Genomic DNA, 23,721 nt, shown 5'->3' with positions numbered 1-23,721 from the left:
GTGTGTGTGTATGTGTGCACTACATGTACATGTCATATGCCGTTAGTGTATAGTGAGTGCTCATCGCGAAATCGGGCACCCCGCTTAAAGGGGCCATGTTTGCTACTCCCAACCTGTCCCGATTATGCGATGAATACTGTACTTTATTTTTGTGAAGAAGGGAGTACAATTTTGCGCAGGCTAGCATAGATTACACCACCGTTGCGGGGTACGCTACCTGCCTAGCTGCCAGTGCACTGGGACGGCAGCTTGGATGGCAGCTGTATACATTAACATTGTGTCTCCCATATCCGTCCAATTCGCTTATCCGGATGAGCGCCGGTCCCGACATGGCCGGATAATCGAGGTCGAACTGTACCCCCTCCACACTAAGTGTAGCCTTTAAACAAGGCGACTCGCTCTGCGTGCCCCCGTATAGCGCGTTTACCCCACAAACCTGTTGGCAGGCGAGTGGAGCGAGCCGCCTTTAGCCACTCGTTCAGGGATGTGTACTTTTGTCGTTGTTGTTGCTTTATATTCTTTGACAAATTTGCGTACAAATTTGACGCAGAAAATACACACGGCACCAAGGCAACCCGCGCGCGCTTGCTAACAAATTTATATTCTTTGACAAATTTGCGTACAAATTTGTTAGCAAGCGCGCGCGGCTTGCCTTGGTGCCGTGTGTATTTTCTGCGTTAAATTTGTACGCAAATTTGTCAAAGAATATAAAGCAACAACAACGACAAAAGTACACATCCCTGATGAACGAGTGGATAAAGGCGGCTCGCTCCACTCGCCGGCCAACAGGTTTGTCTGTTTATGGGGTAAACGCGCTATACGGGGGCACGCAGAGCGAGTCGCCTTGTTTAAAGGCTACACTAAGTGTGGCGGGGGGTATAACAATCATGTATTTTACTTTTTTTGTGTGTGTGTACTGTCATTCCTTTGATCAGAGAGTCTTGTCAATTTTGATGAACCACATTCAACATACCAGTATATCCCTTCTTTAGATATTTGTTAAAACATGAATGCAAGCATTTCTACTATTGAGTATGTCTCTTTTCAGAATAAGAGCACAAATTTTCAGTGTTTGCTTCTGGATACTTACTTCAGGATTTTCTACACTGTATTTCTTCAGAGTATAACGGATGTAGTGTGGAGTGTGCAAGTAAAAGATGAGAATCCTAAACCTTCGAGGCCATATGCTGCATCTTCTGCAAAAGCTTGCATTATAAAAATCAGTATAAAACATACAAAAAACAATTGAAAATAACATTCATAGTCAAGATACACCTACAAAAATATCAAGTATTGCTAGTTCTTTCTAACTAATAGTTAGTACTTGCCTCTTGCTTAAGTACATAATAATCTAGTTTCAAGTAGTTACATGAAAAGCAGCTACTGAACTCTTCCAGATAATAACTGTATTTCACTTTTTTTTTTTTCATTTCAATGCACTGTCTTCCTGTGTGTGACCCTAGTTACTATGGCACCAATTGCTCCTCTTTAAAGAATCTTAGCAATTTTCTTAACGTTCACTTCACATCTGATGCTCTGTAACAAAAAGTAAAGTACCATACTTGCACAGGTCATAAATTCGGCACAGAAGATAGAATACTTGTAAGCTTGCCACATTTGAGGCTCATGTGGGAAAATGGATCTTGCACAAACTTTCAGGCTAAAATTTTGTATCCAAGGAAATTTCTTTATAGTTATTGACAAGGGCAAAGATTTGATATCCTAGACAAATGGGCACAGATCTCTTGCTACAACAGCAATCCAAGCAACAAGATTTGTAACCAGTGGGCTTTACATCTTAAGATATATTGAGGTATTGCAGAATTTTAGGTAGTAAGGTCCGTTATGAAGGGCATAAAACAGCAGCCATTAAGAGCACTTGCCCTTCATGTTGTATCTTTTCTTACATAGTAATTCAAACAGAGTAAAATGACAGTCAATGCAAATCCAGTATGTCACAGGTTATAAAGTATAAAAGTTCTGGCATCTTAAAGTGATTTTTGGTGAGACCACAAGGAAATATTTTAAGAAAAGAAAATAGAGTGATTCTACTGATGTCTGCAGCGCACTGGAATGCTGCAATCTTCTTCAGCCAGTAAAATGCCCAGGCACAGCCCTCTGTTGAATAGCATGTAGATGAAATTCCCTAATTTTGAACTTGCATCTTGCAGATTAAGTATTCACCCCCTTTGATGGAGAATCTATTCACTTACTCAGTTCTATCCTTCTCAGTCCCGGCGATACGGTGCAATTAACTCCGCGATAAGAGGCTAAAGCTTTTGAATTCATGACGATCATTGAAGCACTGTGCGGGAGCGAAGGACAAAAAAAAATCTCGAAAGTTCACCTCCTTGTATCTCCCTCATTTTCCCAACAAATCCCTTGAAACTTAACGCATATATCTAATATGGATATATCATCCTTCATCAGATTTTTGGGTAAAAATGCCGATGTATCTTTCAAGATATGTGTATTTTTCTGTTTGAGTCGACCGTGGGAAAGGGTTACAATTATTTCCCAACACAAGTCTGCACCTGCATGAATATGCATTTGATTAAGATATTGCTAGTCTGTATACACCAGACTCACTACCTGCGAAGTTTCGTGTTTGCGCAATTAGTAGTTAGGCGAAAATCAGAGCAATAAGACAACCGAATTTAAGAGAAAATACTGGACATGCACAACTAGATCATCCTCCTGCGCATGCATTCTCTACTGGCTAGCGCACACTTAGCCAATCAGCCATGTCAGCTTCGGCGCACGGCGACAGGGTTCGGTTTTTGGTCCACAGGGTGGTGAGTGGGTGAAAGACAAACCCTGCAATGTGCTTCAACTGCTTCATGCAGCACAAAAAACGATACATCGGACTGCGTACTGCTTACGCTATGGATTTTACGTGAGTCACAAGTGACAGTGATCTCGGATTTTTTTCCGACATAACCGTGCGCCAAATGATACAGAAAAGATATTTGGAACACAGTATGGATACACTACCATAAGTCATATACCGAAGTTTCATTTTTGGACAATGAAGGAAAATGTGAGAAAATAACACTTCTGTTTTGGAAGCTAAGTTTTGATGTTATTTTCACAGGTTTATCCTCAATAAAACCCAAAATGACTTACATTGCGAGTTAGAGAATAGTTTCTCCTTCAATTTGCTATATAGATTTAATCATTTGATGGCTTCTGAGGTGAGATATTGCGATTGTCCTGCAACACTTCCCCAGCGGTTTTGCGTACACAAGCTGTCTACTTGATGCAAATAAGGCTTCGAGGTCATATGCTTTTGGCGAGGTAATTGCACCGTATCTCTGTACCTGTTCTTACTAAATTCATTTCCACTAGACCTCCTGGCTGTACATAACATTTTTACTCCTAAGTTCAGTGACTGACTTTTGTCCTCACAGGATTTAGTCTATGTACACCTTGTTTGAATAATAGATGGACAGACATACACACAAATGGGATGACTGACCTACAACCAAAACCTCAGTGATTGTGGTACTCTGTGTATGCAGAGGCATGAGAAAACCCCAACAAACAAGCATTCAGATCTTTCAAAGAATACCATCACACAACTCACCAAACCATCACTTTTATGACTTAGAAAGACATTTCAGAGCAAAGTCATTGTGAACTTCAGAAGATTAATGTAGAACCAGAAGATGGGGGGAACATACACCTTATGACTGGCTTGATCCAAATATGATAAAATACTGAATTACGGTATAACTGTTGTGCCATGTCAAGCCCATGTAGGTACATCAATGCCAACACACAACTGATTTGATGCTACAGTGTCTTAATTGTAGTCACAGAAATCTCAGAAGGGAAAAATGAAAGTTGTACAATAAACCCATTTATGGTGCATGCAATACTATAACGACAATTCAGTAATCTTCAGGTTGATTTTCAAAGACATTACAACATTCTACTTAAACACAGCAAGTTATTTCTTCAAAGACAAGGTCAAAAGTATATGGCAGCTTTCAGCTTAGAAATGAGAATTTACAGTTCAGTACGGTAAATCTCCATCATGAATACCAAGTAGAACATAGCCAGCATAGGTGTACAGGATGCCATTGCAATCATTCCATTCTCTAGAGTCACAGCAAGTTATCAAAGTAGGTAAAAACAGACAAGTTTTTTTTTTCTCTTTTTTTTTTTAAATCTTATTGTTTGCAAGTCTCTTCTGTATATTTTCCACTAATCAGGCATGATTTCTAGTCATGTAACTTCCAGATTATCTATGACATAGTACCATTGGTAAGGCCTTCCTTTGGCTGTGAGGAAGCTGGATTTGTTCCCTTGCCCTTAGCAGGCACACGTTCTGTATCACTGCCAGTTGCATTACCATTCGTTGCGGCTGGCCCGCGATACCGCCGTGGAGTCCGCCCTCTTCCACCCCCACTCCCACGTTGCTCCTGAGGAGGGGGTGGCTTACTACTGGTGGGGCCCCGGCCATTAGGGACCTCAGTGGTCTGGCTGGGACCCGATGTACGCTGCTCACCAGCTGAGTTGTCTTCTCGGCCACTGTTACTTGGATGTCCATTGACTCTACCCCGTGGACCTTGAAAGGACAAAATATAATAATAACTAGAATTATCACTGAAGGTGATTAATACCCCCACCCCTAGCGTTGATTTATAGTATGTGATGTCATGAGGGCAATGACGTTAATATCAAGTTTGAGCATTTGTCGAATTGGAAACAGAATAACTTTAAAATTACAGAGTTGACACTGAGTATAAAACTTACAGCAAATGGAAACATGCTTTCCCCCAGCATCATTACACTTACAGACCATCATACACACCAAATTTGACCTTCATAGCTTGAATGGTTTATTTTGATACAAAAATGAGTGGTCACCATGGCAACACATTTTCCTTAAACTAACACATTGGTGTCTTGCAAAACTACACTTCTAGATCATGATACATACTAAATTTGACTGTAATTGCTTGAATGATGGAAAAGTTATACGATCTGCAAGGTTTTGGTAAAATTGTGGTTACCATGGCAACAGTTTGTGTGACAAACACAAAAATTATGTGTTCCACATCTATACCTCAGGGCCATAATGCCTACCAAATTTGGTTTCAATTGCTTGAAAACTCTGGAAGAAGTTCACTCTACAGGATTTTAAAAAAACATGCGGTTACCATGGCAACGCATTTTCCGATACAAATACAAAGGACATTTTGCAAAACTACACTTAAAGAGCATCATACACACATTTCACCTTCATAGATTAAATGGTTCAATTTGATACAAAAATGAGTGGTTACCATGGCGACACATTTTTCTTATATTAACACATTGGTGTCTTGCATAACTACACCTCCCGATCATCATATATACTAAATTTGACCTAAATTGCTTGAATGATGTGGAAGTTATTCAATCCACAAGGTTTTGGTAAAATTATGGTTACCATGGCAACGCTTTTTCTGACAAACACAAAAATTATGTGTTCCACATCTATGCCTCAAGGCCATAATGCCTACCAAATTTGATTTCAATTGCTTCAAAACTGTGGAAGTTGTTCACTCCACAAGATTTCAAAGAAAACATGCGGTTACCATGGCAACGCTTTGTCAAGTACAAACACAAAGAGTGTCTTGCATAGCTACACCTATAGATCATCATAGATACCAATTTTGAAATTGATTGCTTAAATACTATGGAAGTTATTCAATCCACAAGGTTTTGGTAAAATTATGGTTACCATGGCAACGCATTGTCCGACAACCACAAAAAAAAAAGTCTTGCACATCTATACCTCAATATTACCCCAAGTTTCATTTAAATTGCTTCAAAACTGTAGGTGGAGTTCGCGACACAAGATTTTGCAACAGACCGACTGACCGCCCGCCCGACCGCCCGCCCGACCAACATCGCGGTGATTCCTACACTGTATATACCCCCTTCACACTATGTGTGGTGTGGGTATAATAATAATGATGATGATGATGATGATGATGATGATGATGATAATACATACATACGTACATACAATTTCTATAGCCCCATTTTCCATTCTGATTGAATGCTCAAGGCCCTTTACACCAAAGCACTGAAAATACATATACCGTAAAAGAAGACATGAAAGTCTGTCTTCAAAACGCACTGTCAAACAAATAGGATTTTAGGTTACTCCTAAAAGATGTTATGGAGCTTGAGTCTTTCAGCTCACGTGGAAGTGAATTCCAAAGAGTTGGTCCCACAAAGATTTCCTAGAAAGCGGAATATATAAGAGACCAGAAGTTGAGGATCGAAGAGTTTGTGTGGGTTGGTATTGACGAAACAATTATATATTGTAATCAGGAGCTGTTCCCTCAAACCAGAAGAAGTATCTTAAACCTAATACGCTCCCTTACAGGCAACCAATGAAGACTCTTTAACCCTAAAAAGACTGGGGGGGGCCTAAAAGGCCCCCCCTCGACATTTCGCGCGATTACTCTGCAACACGCAATGCTCTTGCTGCGATGCTCTATGACTTTTTTCTTACGAGTTTCCCGCACATTTTGACGCCAAATTTGTGACGCCCGGGGGTACGGTTCTGAAGTTACATAACTTTTTGTACATGCACGCGAGACCGAAAATGGCTCAAAAATGTGATTTTGTGTACAAAGTCAATGCAAATTGAGTTTTTTCACATGGTTCATATAAGTATGCTTATTTTTACTCTCAATGGCTAAAATTAATTTGTTTTAGTAGTATTATGCTTCAAAAAGTGTCTGCCACAAATTTTGTTTAAAAAAACAGCAAAAACAAAAGGTCGAAAAAACAAAGAAATACATAAGAAACTCATAAAACAATAAAATGAATAAGAAATTATTTTGATACCGAATTTTTTTTCAAGCACATTTGCGAAGAATGCCACAAAGAATAATTAGACCAAAAATGAGCACTTTTGGAGCTTTATTTACTGATTTAGATCAAAGAGTCTGATTTCTCGCATAAATTAGCATAATTAATCAAAATAAAGTAAAAGAAGACTATTTTGGAAAATTTAAATATACGATCTTGTAGATTACATCGCACACTACCATTGTGCAAATTTCCGCGGCGATCGCGCAATCCACGGCCGAGATCTTAAGGGGGGGCCCTTTAGGCCCCCCCCCCCAGTCTTTCGAGCTACCAAAATAGCCCAGTCTTTTTAGGGTTAAGATAAGGGTGACATGACTGCATTTGCTTGACAAAGAAACGATGCATGCAGCAGCATTTTGTAGTTTTTGTAATTGGGCAATTTGTGAGTTTGGTAAATTGAAACGCAGACCATTACCAAAATCAAAGCGTGAAGAAATGAGTGAATGAACAAGTTTTTCTGTTGCAGTGCGAGTCAAGTACTTTCGAATGAAACCAATTTTGCGCAATTGATAACGGACTGACTTAGAAATGTTGATTTGATCAGACATAACCATGTGAGAGTCAAACATAACACCCAGATTGCGACAGGACTTTGACAGAGGGATATCGTTGCCTTCAATGGAAATGGAATTGATATCCAACTTGTTCAAGAGAGATTTAGAACCAAAAAGAATAAATTCACACTTGCTATGGTTTAAAAGCAATGAGTTAGACCTCATCCACGCATCAATATCAATGAAACAATTTTCTAGACTGCGCAGTGCATGGGATGCTTGGATTTGATGCAGTGGAAGAGATACAGAAACTTCTATGTCATCTGCATATAAATGATACCAAACAGAATGACGTTGAAATATTTTCCGTAGACCGATCAAATACATAGAAAAAAGGGTGCCGTGCCCCCCGGAGCCTTGAGGTACACCACAGCCTAATGGCTTTGAGGACGATGTGACACCATTCAAAAGAACAGACTGAATAATGTGATAGGTATGATTTAAACCATTCAAGAGCCTGTCCCTGGACACCTAAACTTGTAAGAGAAGGATTCTGTGATCATGAAAAATAATTTATGCAATATTAGTGCTACCACGTACTGAAACAAAACTTCAGCAGTTATGTGTACATCATTATCATTGCAAATCAAATTGATCAAAGTGATTTTGAAATAAGTTTAAATTAGAGCCAACATGCAACATGTTTCCCAAGTACATGTGTTTAATATTGTCATCTAGTCTAATATGCTAGCCTTTGCTGCAGCTTCATTTACTTTAAGCTTCATTCAACAGTCCTTTCTCATATCTCTTACATGTAGTTCAGTTTCTCTCTTTTACGTCACTTTATCCTTTCCCATTACATTCGGAAGAACAGTCATCTTTTTTTCAAGTATGTTATGTTTATTGTCACATCAGTGATACATATGTCTGTTAGCTCTTTTGGGTTGAGCTTTTTGTAGTAATGTGTTTGCCTCTTAATGACTGGCTGAGGAAGCATTTCCATCTTTAAATTTCTCCTCTTGAACATTACTCTGGGTTTGTTTGTTTTTTTTTTTTTTACTTCCCTATGAACAAAAAAGACCATGTGCTATCTCTTGAAGCAACATGTTCATAACAATGGAAACAAAGAACATTAACAAAAGTGAACACTAACTTGGCAATAATTTTCACAAAAGACAAAGTGCCAGACTCGGGAGTAGAGAGAGGGAGACCTTCGAACAAAAGAATGCCCCAGATCCGCATTCCTCGAGTTCCAAACAAAACGTAAATAGGGAGTGTGACAACTTCAAGGAAGTCTCTTTGCATGGGATTAGCGACAAAATGTCTAGACGCTACAGTAGTTGCAAGTAAAGAACCCTTGGCAATATTGCAGACATCAATATAGTCAATTTTTTCTTTCTTTGGCCTAAAATGAAAACAGTGAACTGTCATTCAAAACTGTAAAAAAAAAGATTATCTATCTCTTCACAGGAGATATCAAATCACATGTCCAATAAAAAATAGAGGTCATGTCCCAAGGCAAATATAGCTAAGCGATGCTGCAGTCGTTTATAGGTTTACAAGCGCTTACGTCAAGCACACTATGTATCGAGAATGACAGGTAAGAGCTACCAAGCTCCACAGCATGACCATGAAACAGTATTCACCGCATAACAGGGCACCTAATGATTGGGAACATCAGTTAAATGGTGTACGCCTCCAAGAAACTTTTCCAGAGCACGCTATTTTCACTGGATAATCAGGCCCAAGACCCAAGATAAATGGGACACTATTCTTTTCAAGCAATACATTTTTTTTTTATACATTGCACACAAAAAGCTAGATAAAAACCAATGCAACTTTACAAAGATTCCCTATCAATTGTTGTTTATATATCAATATACGTAAGGTTGTACTTACAAAGCACGTTTCAAAATAGTCAGTTTCACTATCTCAATCCAGTAAAAGCCATTAGGTTATGTTATTTTATGCTTCACAAAGCTTAACTGTGTGCATAAGAGCTACCTCAATGGACGTTAAATTACACATACAGTTGTACATATGTACATACTGCACATACAGAGTCAACCAGAGCCTGGTGAATTTTGGTGAAAATGAGTTTTTTGGATTAATGGTCAAATAATGGGTTAAGTGATGTCCTGTCCAAATACCAACTGTCTTACTCCAAAAATGAAGCCACCACGGCATGTCAAAGGAAAGGCTATCCCATTCGCCACAGTGCTTTGGCCGCCATGTTTTTTGGCTCTCCTGAACAATTGACATTTTGTAGAGACGAGGTCTTATCGCCCCAGCGACGATATATATATATATATTGTGTAACCACCCTATGGTACAGTAGGTTAGGGAGGGAGACTAGCTTCTCTTGGAATCTATTATGACGTAAATTTTACCTCCTTACATTTTCTTATCGTCTGCTTAACTGCTCATACTTATACTTATCTCCAACCTTACTACGTTTATCTACTAGAGTGTATAGGTCAGTGTCAAAGAAACCTCAATTTGCTTTGGCGATCCAGCTATCTTTGTCCCTGTGGAACACTACTTCAGACAAGGTATAGTGGCATCTATTATTACAACAATAGATGACATTGATCGATTTATAATTATTGTGTCTTATTTGAAATATTCTCTGAAACTTAGCGATTATCGTTAGGTATCACTTACCAGTGTTGACACTATAGTCAATGTATCCAGTTGTGGTCATTGATGATGAATAGACTTTTATAGGCTCCATTAGATTTCACATTGATAACTTTGATAATTATTGTTATAGAGTTGGAAACTTCATTGTGAGGTATTATCAGGAAATTCCCTTCATGATAAATCCATGTGTTTAACGGTTTGATATTTCCTTAGAATAACGGAGCCGCTAGAAAAGTAGGTGTTTCTCCTTCGGAAGTAACCTTGAAATGACAGAGTTTACGTAGCAGTCGTTTACGCACTACACATTTACGCGCGTCCTATAGCGGACAGTGCGCGTAGACAGTAGTGCGGAGTTTTATGCATGAAAGCAGAGATTGACTCCGTATCCAAAACCTAGAAAATTAAAACTCAATTGTTTAAATTTTATCTTATACACTGAGGGAAGTATCTGGTTACCGACATAAAGGATATTTCCACGGATGTCTTTGATTGGATTAACGTACAGTTATTTCAATTCTATGAATTAAGACATGTTATGACGGATCGGTTGTAAGCCCGTGTATAGCTATGTATTGGAGGCATGTATTGACGCGCATTGTACGGTAGTGAGGTACGGGGAAATTTCCTCGTTTTTGCCCTTAAAGTTTAAATTTGAAGATTTTTCGGAATAATTATAGTAACAAGGAAAAGTAGAAATTACGCGGTGCGTAATATATGTCCCTGCCGGAAGTAGCATTTTGTAACAAAATGTGCAATATAGGTAAAAAAATCAAGGTCAAAGGTCAAAATTCTGTGTAGAAGTTTTGAAGCCCTCACCTAGTGCCATCACATAAAGCAAATGGAATCGAAATTGGGTTAGAAATGGCGAAGGAGTAGCATTTTGTAGCAAAATGCACAATATAGGTCAAAAATCAAGGTCAAAGGTCAAAGAAGTCAAAGGTAAAAATTCTGTGTAGAAGTTTTGAAGCCCTCAACTAGTGCCATCATATAAAGCAAACGGAATCGAAATCGGGTTAGAAATGGCGAAGGAGTAGCATTTTGTAGCAAAATGTACAATATAGGTCAAAAATCAAGGTCAAAGGTCAAAATTCTGTGTAGAAGTTTTGAAGCCCTCACCTAGTGCTATCACATAAAGCAAACGGAATCGAAATTGGGTTAGAAATGGCGAAGGAGTAGCATTTTGTAGCAAAATGCACAATATAGGTCAAAAATCAAGGTCAAAGGTCAAAGAAGTCAAAGGTAAAAATTCTGTGTAGAAGTTTTGAAGCCCTCAACTAGTGCCATCATATAAAGCAAACGGAATCGAAATCGGGTTAGAAATGGCGAAGGAGTAGCATTTTGTAGCAAAATGTACAATATAGGTCAAAAATCAAGGTCAAAGGTCAAAGAAGTCAAAGGTCAAAATTCTGTGTAGAAGTTTTGAAGCCCTCACCTAATGCCATCACATAAAGCAAACGGAATCGAAATCGGGTTAGAAATGGCGAAGGAGTAGCATTTTGTAGCAAAATGTACAATATAGGTCAAAGGTCAAGGTCAAAGGTCACAACTGAAATTCTGTGTAGAAGTTTTAAAGCTCCCGTGTAGTGCTATCATATAAAGCAAACAGAATCAAAATTGGCTCATAAATGACAGAGAAGTAGCAAATTGAACATTTTGATCACACACAGACGCACACACGGACGGACGCACGGACGGACGCACAGACGCACGGACGGACGCACAGACGCACGGACGCACAGACACACACACGTACGGAGCCCGTTTCATAGTCCCCTGCTCGAACTCGTTCGGCGGGGACAATAATCTGAGAGAGAATGTTTTTCTCTTTCCTTTGATGTATGTGTAGCATCATAGATAATTCCACTTTTTGATATTAAGGAAGTTTTGGTAGTCGAAGAAACACATTTTAGTTTGTATTGCCATTTCTACGCGTCGAACGTACGGACTCCGCGTCCGCGTAGGAGTGCTCTCTCCAACGTCCGCATAGGGTGTATAAATACCGTACAATTTTTTTGAGGATAGGCAGAGCGGGGGAGAGACGCCGGAACTAGAAGAACTCTCTAGAGACCTGGAAGACGAATACCAATGTACGCACTTAGATGACTAAGATGACTAAGATGGGAAATTATGAAAATATCTAAGAGTTAACCCCCCCCCCCCCATACTTTGCCAGATGAATGGTCCCTAATAAAAGATGTTATAACTCCTCGGACTTAGACGCCGGAAAAATCCAAGAAGACGTGGTACTATAGGAACCTACAGATAATAGACACCGGAATGCTACACGAGACGCCGGATAAAATTCTGAAGTCCAGTCCATAGATATTAGATGCCATAACTTTCCCCCAATAGACACATATATAGATTTCGCCATTTAGTGTATCCTAGTTAATTTACTTGGTTAAGTTAGGCTTCTTAGAAATTCTATCAAGTTTACTCAATAATTCCTCTGGGCTAATTTCATACCAATTATAAATTTCCGGGCTTATAAAATGCTATAAGTTTGATTTGTAACAGTGGCGCATTACACATGTTGTACATTCTGTGAATAAAGTGTACATTTTTGTTTTTGTGTTGAAACTGAAATCTTAGTCACAAACTTTGAATGATTATTTTTGTGTCCCATACTCAAGTTTGTTACTGAATTTATACTAATTCAATTCGAACTAGTATAAATCACTTTCATTGAAGTATACACTCAGATAACACAGTCCAATTTATAAGAACTGAGTAGCTAAGTACCTCTATGCATCAAGATCATATATCTTGATCGAAACGAACTTATTCATTTAGTGGATAGTGCCCCCCTTGTCATATACGAGAATTAGCTTCAAAGATTAGTTAAAGTCTTTCCGCTCAGGACTTAACAATCTTACACACAGCCTGATCACACGATGAATCCTGACAAACGACAACACAAGACAGAACATGATACAACACTAGCCAAAGATGGTATAGGTTTCACTTCCGATCCTCCAATAATGATGAACGAGGAGAACAACGACGTTGACGATAGAGTAGAAGGCGAAGGGGGCCGCCACAATATATATATAAATAATCACAGTGAATTCATTGGCATTGTGTGGCAGTCATATTGAGCATCGTCAATCGATAAAGGAATGGTATAGTTGAGACGAGGCTTCAGGTTTTCAACTTTTTGTGTAAGGTAATGAGAAACCTCTTACGAAATATGAAAGAGCATATAATTCTAAGAGGAATTTCAGGTTTATTTGATGAAAACTGGTTTTAATATGGCTCAGATATTCAAAATAACACTATATTAACACAAGGTGGGGCCCACCTTTAATTAGGATCACTTTGTTTTACCTGGTTCTTGGATATCTCAGCCATTTGAAAACTGTCAACTTGTCAAATAAACTTTGAATTCCTCTTAAAATTGTATGCTTTTAAACATTTTATAAGTGGTTTCTAAGTATCTCGCAAAAAGTTACAAGCTGAATCCTCATCTCAACAAAAATATTGCCCCTTAAGTGCCAATATGGATTTGGTTTTCTCCATTATAGTCCACACTCTCCTTCTGTGTGCATCTGTATGTGCGGTGTGTGTTAAATAGATGTGTGTGTGTGTGTTTGTGTCTGTGTGTGTGTGTCACAGCCAGAGAAAGAAAAAGGGGTTGATCACACACAAGAAAAGAAATTTAATGGAGTTCTTCATTGAGTTTAAGTGTACAAGTTGTTCACTTCAATGGTATACACAAAACATGATGTAACTAGCAGCACTGCCTATCTAATTTTCCGCATTGGCAGGGCTGTAGGCACTGTGACTTGAATGCATTGTGCATGACATATGAATAAAGACATATGAATAAAGTTTGCTCTAGTGATGATTTTTCCCAATGTATGAGATTGTTTTGTCATTTCTATTGGTTGTCTCTGAGTGCATTCTTGCTGCCATGGGAATATCAATGGGTAAAACAACTGCATGATTTTGTTTAATGCCCACATGATGGGTTTCATGGGGAGTATCACTGGTAATTTGCACAGGTCAACCCCAGCCAACACTTAAGCAAGGGCCCTGCTTAAATGAGAGACATGCTTGTCTCCCAACCCCTCCTGGTTAAGCAAGAGCCTCAGTACACATAAAACTTGATACTGCCCACAATGCTAGTTACATGAATGTACTATGTGTAGAGTAAAGATAGCACCTATACAACACCTTTGTCCTCACCCGACGGTCGTCTGTTGAGCTGCGGAGAGCTAGCCTTGCTGGTATCAGTATCCTCTTGGTAGTCTCCCCTCTCGTTGGGCTGCAGTCCTGCCCTTGCACCTCGCTGACGCTTCTTGCGGGCTTTCCTGGGCCTCCTTCTGTTCTGCTGGTCTCCTGAAAACATAACACGGAACAGAACTCTTTATTTCACAATATTAAGGTTAGTGGTCCATTGTAAAGTAAGCAAGAAAAATTTCAGAGTACACTGATATATGCCACATTGAAAAAAATAAAAAATGGTACTAAAGGCAACTGGAAAGTGCCTCATGTCATGCTTGGTACATGTAAATGTGCGAAGCAAGTGTAACTCTTCATTTCTACACCTATTCAGACATTCAAAAACTCATCCCTCTCAAGGTGAGTTCTGAAACGAAAAGCTTGCCTGACACCATCTAAAATAAAGGCAGATTAATACAGTTGAATATCAAAAACTCGTCTGCAGAGTTAAGTTACTTATTTGCCAGTATATTTACTGCACTCCACATTTGGCCAGTTACTTACGTAGAGTGAAGTGTAAAGTTACTTTATTATGTGTTGGTACTCAGTTACAAATACATCCCATTATCTCAGTTTAAATTCATAATATTTTGGACATTGATGGTGCATCACATTTTCATTTCTTGGACTTATGACTTTCAATTTATCACATGACAATGATTGCTCCATTACAAGGGTTTCCCCTCGCAGACATCCGCTGCTTTTGTCTTTGCTAATTTGCCAACTGCTTTGACCAAAATCTACAGACAGCTCTACTATTACTATTCCAAGCGTAATTAGTGATTGATCCTGCTTCAATGTTCATGCAATCAAACAGTATATTGAATTAAATCGCAATTTTGCTCGTAGAAATATCCAGTAAACAACGCCACACTATGTATTAAATTTGCTCACAAATAACTTCAAATCTGATTTATTAATCCATTTCTGTCAAATGCATTTAAATGCGAGTTTAGTAAAGCACATGCCTACATGTATTCCGACCAAGTCAGTGGGCCTGGCTGCATTTCTGCTGTCTACATAGGCCTACTCATATGTTTTCAGTTAGTTTAGCTTTGCTTATCATGGCAATAAAAGTGTGCACCACACGGTGGTCACGAGTTCAGGAAGAGTTGAAAGGTGACTTACAATCACAACCTTTCACATTTCTGCTACCAAAGAGTGCTATCTTGAGGTGATTTCCCACACAGAAACACTTGGTATTTGTGAACATATTTTGCGGCAACAGTCACCCATTAAAATCAGGAACATTCCACACAGTAGTCAGGGAAATACTTTTGTGCTACATGCATCTCAATGGGCAAAAATAATGCCAAAATCAGAAAGATATTCATATTTTTCAGCTGGGACACAAAGAAACATCAGTTTTCAAGAAGCCTCCTGCGTAATCAGGGAGACTTGGCAGCTCTGCTGTAAGCACATCCCACTTTGTCAGGAAGATAGGTAAATATGGTACTATGTTTTATCACTGTCATTACAAGCAGTCATCAGACATTTTCTACAATTTAAAAACTTTATTATTATTATCATTTTTTTTTTTTTTTGGTAATAGAACTGGAACTTGAGATACTATGTTAACCCACATGGAATGTCATGTGCACAAACTTTACACTTGATCCTTTTTATCTTTTAATTTTCTTTTTAAACATAACTCTCAACATCTTGTATGCAATTCACAAGAACATATTCCAATCATCATGCATACAAGAAAATCAGATTCAGAGTAATGTTTTACTTTTAAACATGTTTGCTAGACAGAGCCTAACCTTTAAACTTTAATGGAAGCATGGCACAGATAAATTGAAGAATTTGTGAAAAGTAGTACATTAAACATTTTTCATCAAGAGTTGCATTTTACCTTAATGGCAGAAGTACTTGTATCAAGTACTATAAAAGGGGAAATTTTCACATATTTCATGTGACCAGAAACTAGCAAAAGAATAAAAGCACACTAATATTTTTATCAATGATATGTAACACTATCTTATGTTTTCATTATGTGGAATAAAAATCATGGGGAATTAATTATACCCGGCTGAGCGTGAAAAAATACCCACTTATACAGAAAATATTATAAGTGTGTTGTTAATGGGGGTTACTGTACAACATAGATTAGAGGAAGTAATTAAAACCTTCTCCATTGTTGTTTGTGATGTCTTCATCCACTGTTGTTGTGTCCTCCAGCACTGTGTCTTCCTCGTCATCCTGCCTTCTCCGTCGGTCACGACTTAAGTCATCGTCAGTCTCAGACAAAGGGGATGCTGCCCTTGCAGGCTCTGTGGAGGCAATACACATGAACAGGTTAATTACACTGTACAGTGATGAACCAAAGAATTCTCACTGCTTGGCACATCTTGCAAAATGACTGTTTCAGCCTCATGTCTCACAGTGGGTATGATCCTTACAAGTAAAACTCTCCCTACTATAAAGCAGACACTGAATATTTCAGTATTTCATCATCCAGTGCAGACATGTAACTACAGAGCATTGTCATATAAATCTGGCACTCATTGTGAAGTTTGTTGTGGTTAGATTATTTGAGGAAAAACTTCTAGGCATTTAAATGATTTGCAAACCACTATCCATAATGGTTATTTATGTGAAGGCTGGAGACACACCCCTTGAAACCTGTGACCTCACTCCTCCTCTGTATGGGGGCCTCCCCCGTCCCCTATATGACCCTCTGCCACTGCCCTGTGAGCCATTCCTGCGAAAAGGGAGCTCGTCTTGTCGTCTGTAACCCTGGTCATCGGACACCGTGGCACGGTCAGCCCAGGAGTTTGATCTTGTATCATCCCTCTCTGATCCGCTGCGATTAGAGTCTGAAAAATTGTGTGTGATGGGATGGAAGATTAGAATTTACATTGAATTTACAGTGAATTATGTAGGAATGTCATGTACACTATAACACACTGTACACTTAACACGACAGTCTAGAACACGCAAATGATACAGAGATTCTGCAGAAATAATCCGCATAAATTTACACAAATCTGGTTTGTATAACAAGTTGAAGTGATGATTTGATAACTTGGTAACATGCGTAACTGGTGATCAATAAAGAACTGAGAGAGTGATGTTAATTCTACCTGAATTGAAGAATCATCGTGTATCAGTCCCATGAATAATTGTGGACAGTGTGCTGTGCTTGTCCTGACTAGTAAGGTATGGGAAGCGCCATGTGGTGTCATTGACAGTCATTACAATTATCATTGTGGTCAAGACTACAATCTTACAAGTTTTCCAAGGATATTTATATTCCAATATATCAGGCCCGGCAATACGGTGTAATTAACTCCACGATAAGAGGCCAAAGCTTTTGAATTCGTAACGGTCACCGAAGCACTGTGCGGAGTGAAGGACAAAAATCTTGAAAGTTCACCTCCTCGTATCTCCCTTATTTTACCACCAAATCCCTTGAAACTTCACATTTGTATCTTATATGGATATATCATCCTTCATATGAATTTTGGGAGAAAATGCTAATGTATCTTTCGAGATATTTGTATTTTTCTGTTCGAGTCGACCGTGGGAAAGCATTACGATTATTTCCCAACACAAGTCTGCGCCAGCATAAATATGCATTTGATTAAGATATTGCTAGTCTGTATACCCCAGACTCACTACCTGGGAAGTTTCATGTTTGTGCAATTAGTAGTTAGGTTAAAACCAGAGCAAAAAGACAATCAAATTTTAGAGAAAATACTAGACCTGCACAATTAAATCATCATCCTGCGCATGCATTCTCTACTGGTCAGTGCACACTTAGCCAATCAGCGGTGTCAGGGTTCTGCACACGGAGACAGAGCTCGGTTTCGGTCCACAGGGTGGCGAGTGGGTGAGAGACGAACCCTGCAATATGCTTCAACTGCTTCATGCAGCACAAAAACCGATCTATCGGACTGCATTATGCTTACATTATGGATTTTACGTGGGTCACAAATGACAGTGGTCTCGGTTTTTTTTTCCCAACATAACCGTGCACCAAATATTACAGAAAAGATATTTGGAATACAGTATGGACATACTACCACAAATCATATACCGAAGTTTCATTTTTGGGCAATAAAGGAAAATGTGAAAAATTAGCACTTTTTTAGAGACCATATTTTCTTGTTCGGAGGCTAAGTTTTGACTTTATTTTCACAGGTTTATCCTAAATAAAACCCCAAATAACTATCATTGCCAGTTAGAGAATAGTTTCTCCTTCAATTTGCAGTATAGATTTTATCATTTGATGGCTTCTGAGGCGAGATATTGCGATTGTCCTGCAACACTTCCCCGGCGGTTTTGTGTACATAAGCTGTTTACTTCACGCAAATGAGGCTTCGCAGTCATATGCTTTTGGCGAGTTAATTGCACCGTATCGCTGCGCCTGATATGATATATGGCCACTTTGCCCTTCCCATCCAAAATCAAAATCATTCTAAACTGGCCATAATTAAGTATTTAAGATATTTAGGTTCACACATATTCTTGATTGTTAAATGTAATTCAATATCACATGATCATCCCATTTTAAATGATGACAGATCTATAACTTCAAGGATGTTTAGAACATGAATACTGAAGTGGCTATTAGCCACACAAATAATTACCACGAGAAAAATGCTTGTCTGGCACGCACCTAAAAAGATCACTGAAAATTAGCTTGTTTTTGACAGCAATAAAATTTTATAGACAAATAGGTAAATATGAAAGAAAATATATCACATGTGAAATGAAAGACAACTGAACTGACAGTGAAACAAGAGAAAATACAGAGATAATTGATTCAGCCAACAAAACATTGTCACATGGGCATCAACACCCACCTGCTAATGAACGTCCTCTTCCACCTCGTCCCCTTCCAGGCATTCCCCTTCCCCGGCCTCGAAAGCCTCCAAACTCCTCTGATTGGTCAGACCCATAGCCCCTCTCTCCCCTCCTTTCTCTTGTAGGGGGTGGGTATGGCCCCGAGGGGTGACCCATGGACCTCAGCTGTTCATCTATTTGTAACCTCTGGATGCGGAGATCTTCCATGTCCTATCATTAAAAAAAAAAAATCAAATGATTAATCTAACAATGTACACTTACAATGTACAAAATGTTATCATTTCACTGGTGCATACATCCTAGAATTGTGGGTGTATATTGTATGTATCAATGTCAATGTTAACTGAGTATGAGACACAACATCATAAGCATATAGGATATAGAAACACAGACACTTGTACTTTTCCCTTCCCTTATTATGTAAATAAGTTGGAGAATACAGAATCATAACAATTTCCATTTCCACACAGAACAAAATAGAACATCATACATTTACTTATAAAATAAACTCGAACAGAATATATCAATGCACATTGCCCTGTCTACACAACAAAAGCAAAACACCAAGAATCCACCAATACAACAAAATTTAAAGGGAATGTATCAATTCACATTGCCTTGTGGTCACTACAACAAAGTACTTTCTACACAAAGATGCTCACACCTCCCAACCATCTTTTAAGGATACTGGTAATGGGATGAGAAAGGGAGGTAAAAGGAGAGGTTATCTGGTAATATAATGAGCTTTCTGGCAATGCAATGAGCTTTCCACTGACATAGTGTGTATGAGGCCAACCAGCACACAGAGCAGACAAAGGAGTATACTTCTTGTACCTTGTCATACTTTGGGAATTTGAAGAATGCAATGGATGCTGTACTCAAAGTCCACAGGAATTTGTTTTGCCATGCAGCAACTCCCTAGTGTCAAAATGTTATTTTACAGGACTTTCTTTTCTCAAAAACCAACTTCCCTTTCTGCAATGCATCTGATTTGTCCCTCTTTGACATCTGGCTTATGTGTAAAGATATGTGAGACACACATATTATCAAGACAATTGCTTGAATGTAACCCAACTATTAAAATAAGAAATGTCTTCGATTGTAATGTTCTATTTGTAGTTGACAAATGATTTTCAAACTTCTCATATCTCTGGGTTTGTTTGTTTTTTTTTTTTTCTCCAGGCATTCCATTATTTGACAAAAGAAGTGAGGAAATATGGAGATTGAAAAAGATTTAGATGTATGAAACCTTTTACTATGATTACATAATACATAAATCTGCACCATAGGATAAGTGCTGTCAAGGTACTTGTGATTTATACAGAGAATTGTATGCATGTTTGAAGTTATGTATGCTGCACCTGTTTGACTCAGAAAAGCATTTATTGACTTTTGCATCAGTTCAGCTGTTCCTGAGAGGCATAAAGAAGTGTTGACAACAGGCCTAGAGTGGATATAAGTACCCATCCCTATCACCATTCAGTTTACTCTCCTTTTTGTCACAGCTTTTAATCTTTTGAACATTCATCTTTGTTTTTCTCATTCTATTCTCCAAACTGAAGTGTATATTTGAAAGAAATCTTGCTCATTCCTGCTTTTCATATAAAAACAATAACACTTCTTTATCTTGTACATATAAGCCAACGACATGACTTACATATGTACTTGCACATCTTTCCAAAGAGAGTATACGTTTACCAGATAAATGTTTGGTGTTGTACTTATAGTCTCTTATCTTGAGAATACTGAAAGCGAAACAAAGCAACTGACCTTGAGATGTGCTAAATGGTAGTTGAGGAGGACCTTGGCATTTCCAATGCTGTCTTTAGTGCCCACAAAGAGGAAGGGCACCACTTCATCATCCTCCATCTGACCCCTTTCGTTGTCACCTTTGATTTTGACTCGCACTACTCCTGACTTATCTACAATCTCCTGGATGACACGTCCATTCTTACCTATCACCTTACCTGTAGAGACATATACAATAAACTCTCTGTGCAGAACATGATATGATTACAATAAAAACAAGAACTTAGTGATTAGGGAGTTTCTTGTGTTTCCACACAAAACTTTTGTCCACCTGTCTAACTGACTTCAAACAACTGGTATTCATGATCAAAACAGAAAAGCCTTTTAACTGGCAACCAAGGACCACACATTGCAATCCATAATGTTCAGAAAAATTGTGTTCTTTAACAGGTATGTGTCTGCTTATCGATTGTCATTCTCTTCCCTGTTATTATGTTGGAGCATTTATATATTTTTAACTTTTCATTTGTTTTTGAAGAGCCATGACATATATATTCACTATTATTATCATCATCATCATTGGAAATTTTCACGATGTTGAAATTTTGTGCATTTCGCGCGAACAGAAACTAGCGCAAAAATAAAAGCATGCAAATATTTTTGCTTACCATATGTTCCTGTACTTGGTGTCTTGATTCCGCGGAATTAAAAACACGCGAAACTCTTCTAACCCAGCCTAGCCTGAAAAATTAGTCGCGCGCAAATATCCACTTTTACAGTAATGTACACAATTATGAGAAATGGAAGATTAAAGGAGAACCTACCATTTAATATTAATTTTATGAGTAATTGGACAGTGAGATTACGTCTTACATGAGATCCGGCTAGTGCACACGCCACTCAATATTAGAAGCAAGAATGTGACCACTGATGTACGAAGATAACGAGAGATATTGAGTTACCATTTGAAATTGAGGGAGGGTGAGGTGGGACGTAATCTCATCCTCCAATTACTCATGAAATTATTATTTAAGTTCAAACGGTAAGTTCTCATTTAATCTTCCATATTATATCGTAATTTCGTGAGAGATCACGTCATACATGAGATTTCAAAGCCAGTGGTTACATTCCCAAGGCAACCCCCCCCCCAAAAAAAAAAAAGGGGGTAGGAAGCGTACCTTAGGAAGCGTACCTTAGATAGAGGTCCCGTTACAACTCTCATTAGGGCTGAATGCTGCAGAAATATTGTGTCTCCAAGAGTTCAATAGTTCAGGCAGTTCAAAGACGTGTCTGCCCAAATATTGTGTCTCCAAGAGTTCACTAGTTCAGGCAGTTCAAAGACGTGTCTGCCCAAATCTTTAGGGCTTCACAGTCTATTTTTTGATAACTGTTTCTGCAAAGATTTTCTCAGCAGGACAGGGCTTGTTGTAGTACTTGCAAAAGGTTCTTTCGTTGGCCCAACCTGCTTGAGCTAGTATCTTAGATACTGGGAAATTTCCCTTGTTGGCTGCGGATGTAGATGCTGCCCGAGTAGAATGCGCCTAGTAGATTCCTGTATCAATACCCGCAGCTTCCAAAACCTCCTTAATCCAGCGAGCGATTGTTTGAGAGGATACCCTGTGATAAGGTTTCTTGTAGCTAACAAAAAGGTACCGCTCACTAGCTATGATCCTGCAGGTCCTATGGATGTATTCCTGCAAATACCTGACCACACAAAGTCTCCTGTCTGGTGGGTATGCCTGGAGCTTAACACTGTGTGAGTAATTTCCAGGCTTGCTCTGTTTTAGGAGGTCATGAAAGTGAAAAGTGACTGCATTATCTCTTAACACCATACCATCCAAGCTTAGATAGTGTAATGATTGAATCCTTTGTGCCGAGATTAATGCAATAATCACACATAATTTTTTTCAGGTCCAATATGTGTACTGGGGACCAAGAACGAAGAAAATCTAAAAAGTTAACGTCTCACATTTCCATGTATCTAGGCTTGGGTGGGCGTAGCTGAAAGACTCCCTTCATAAACCTCTGGATAAAGGGATGGTTTCCAACTGTAAACGTAGTATCTCAAAGGATCACAAAGGAAGATAGAGCACTCCGTGCTAAGTTTATGACACTGTAACCTGCTCCTTTATCGAAGAAAATGTCACTCAGGAATTCAAGGATGGCTTGAACATCTGAGTACAAGTAGGTGATGAATTTCTTGTCACAAAATGCTTTCCATTTGTTTATTTACACTGCATACACTTTTTAGTACCTTTTCTCCAAGAAGAGGCCATAACAACAATCATCCGTGCATTCAATCCCGCATCTCTGAAGGGCTTGCACAGACCCTGCAAGCAAGAAGATCAATCTGAGTGTAAAGTGGATGAGGAGTGTTTTAGAAACTGGTAATGTTAGTAAGGATTCACTCCTATGAATAACAAATGGCTCCTCATCCATCATCCTGTTAAGGAGAGGAAACCATGGCTGGCTTGGCCATTTTGGGACTACTAGTATCCCAGTTGTATTATCAGATCTGATTTTTTGGATGCACTTAGCAACTAAGCAGAAAGGAGGAAATGCATAAAAGTACCACTTTCCCCAATCGAGGGTAAAGGCATCAACAGCTTTGGCATGTGGGTCGGGCAGCCATGTGACACAGCTCTCTACCTGCTTGTTAAGTCTGGAGGCAAATAGGTCTATTTCTGGTGTCCCAAAATGTTAAGTTATTTCTTGGAAAACTGCATGGTCTAGCATTCATTCTGTGCGGTCACTGAAAATTCTAGACATGCAGTCTGCCTCCACATTCAGCTTTCCTGGCAAGTGTGCAGCTGTGACCAAAATTTTACGAGTTTTGCACCACTGCCAAATCTCTCGGGCTGCCCGATCACAGTCGAGGGATTTAATGCCTCCCATGTTGTTAATGTACATGACGGCA

At 38.9% G+C, this 23,721-nt stretch overlaps 1 protein-coding gene across 1 annotated transcript in view; it reads right to left on the bottom strand.

Annotated features, from left to right (window-relative positions):
- Nucleotides 1-897: 897 nt before the first annotated feature.
- The window catches only part of LOC140244947 (RNA-binding protein FXR1-like), a 93,450-nt gene continuing 70,626 nt past the window's right edge, over nucleotides 898-23,721 (bottom strand). Inside the window, exons 12-17 of the mRNA XM_072324555.1 lie at nucleotides 20,826-21,022; nucleotides 19,055-19,265; nucleotides 16,859-17,062; nucleotides 16,373-16,516; nucleotides 14,205-14,357; nucleotides 898-4,573 (exon numbers count right to left, since the gene is read on the bottom strand). Of these exons, the coding sequence (XP_072180656.1) occupies nucleotides 4,251-4,573; nucleotides 14,205-14,357; nucleotides 16,373-16,516; nucleotides 16,859-17,062; nucleotides 19,055-19,265; nucleotides 20,826-21,022 (1,232 nt within the window). The 3' untranslated portion in view covers nucleotides 898-4,250. The remainder of the gene's footprint in view (nucleotides 4,574-14,204; nucleotides 14,358-16,372; nucleotides 16,517-16,858; nucleotides 17,063-19,054; nucleotides 19,266-20,825; nucleotides 21,023-23,721) is intronic.

This window comes from Diadema setosum, chromosome 21 (genome assembly GCF_964275005.1).
Source record: "Diadema setosum chromosome 21, eeDiaSeto1, whole genome shotgun sequence".
Classification (NCBI taxonomy): domain Eukaryota; kingdom Metazoa; phylum Echinodermata; class Echinoidea; order Diadematoida; family Diadematidae; genus Diadema; species Diadema setosum.
This window is presented reverse-complemented; position numbering and strand designations above follow the sequence as displayed.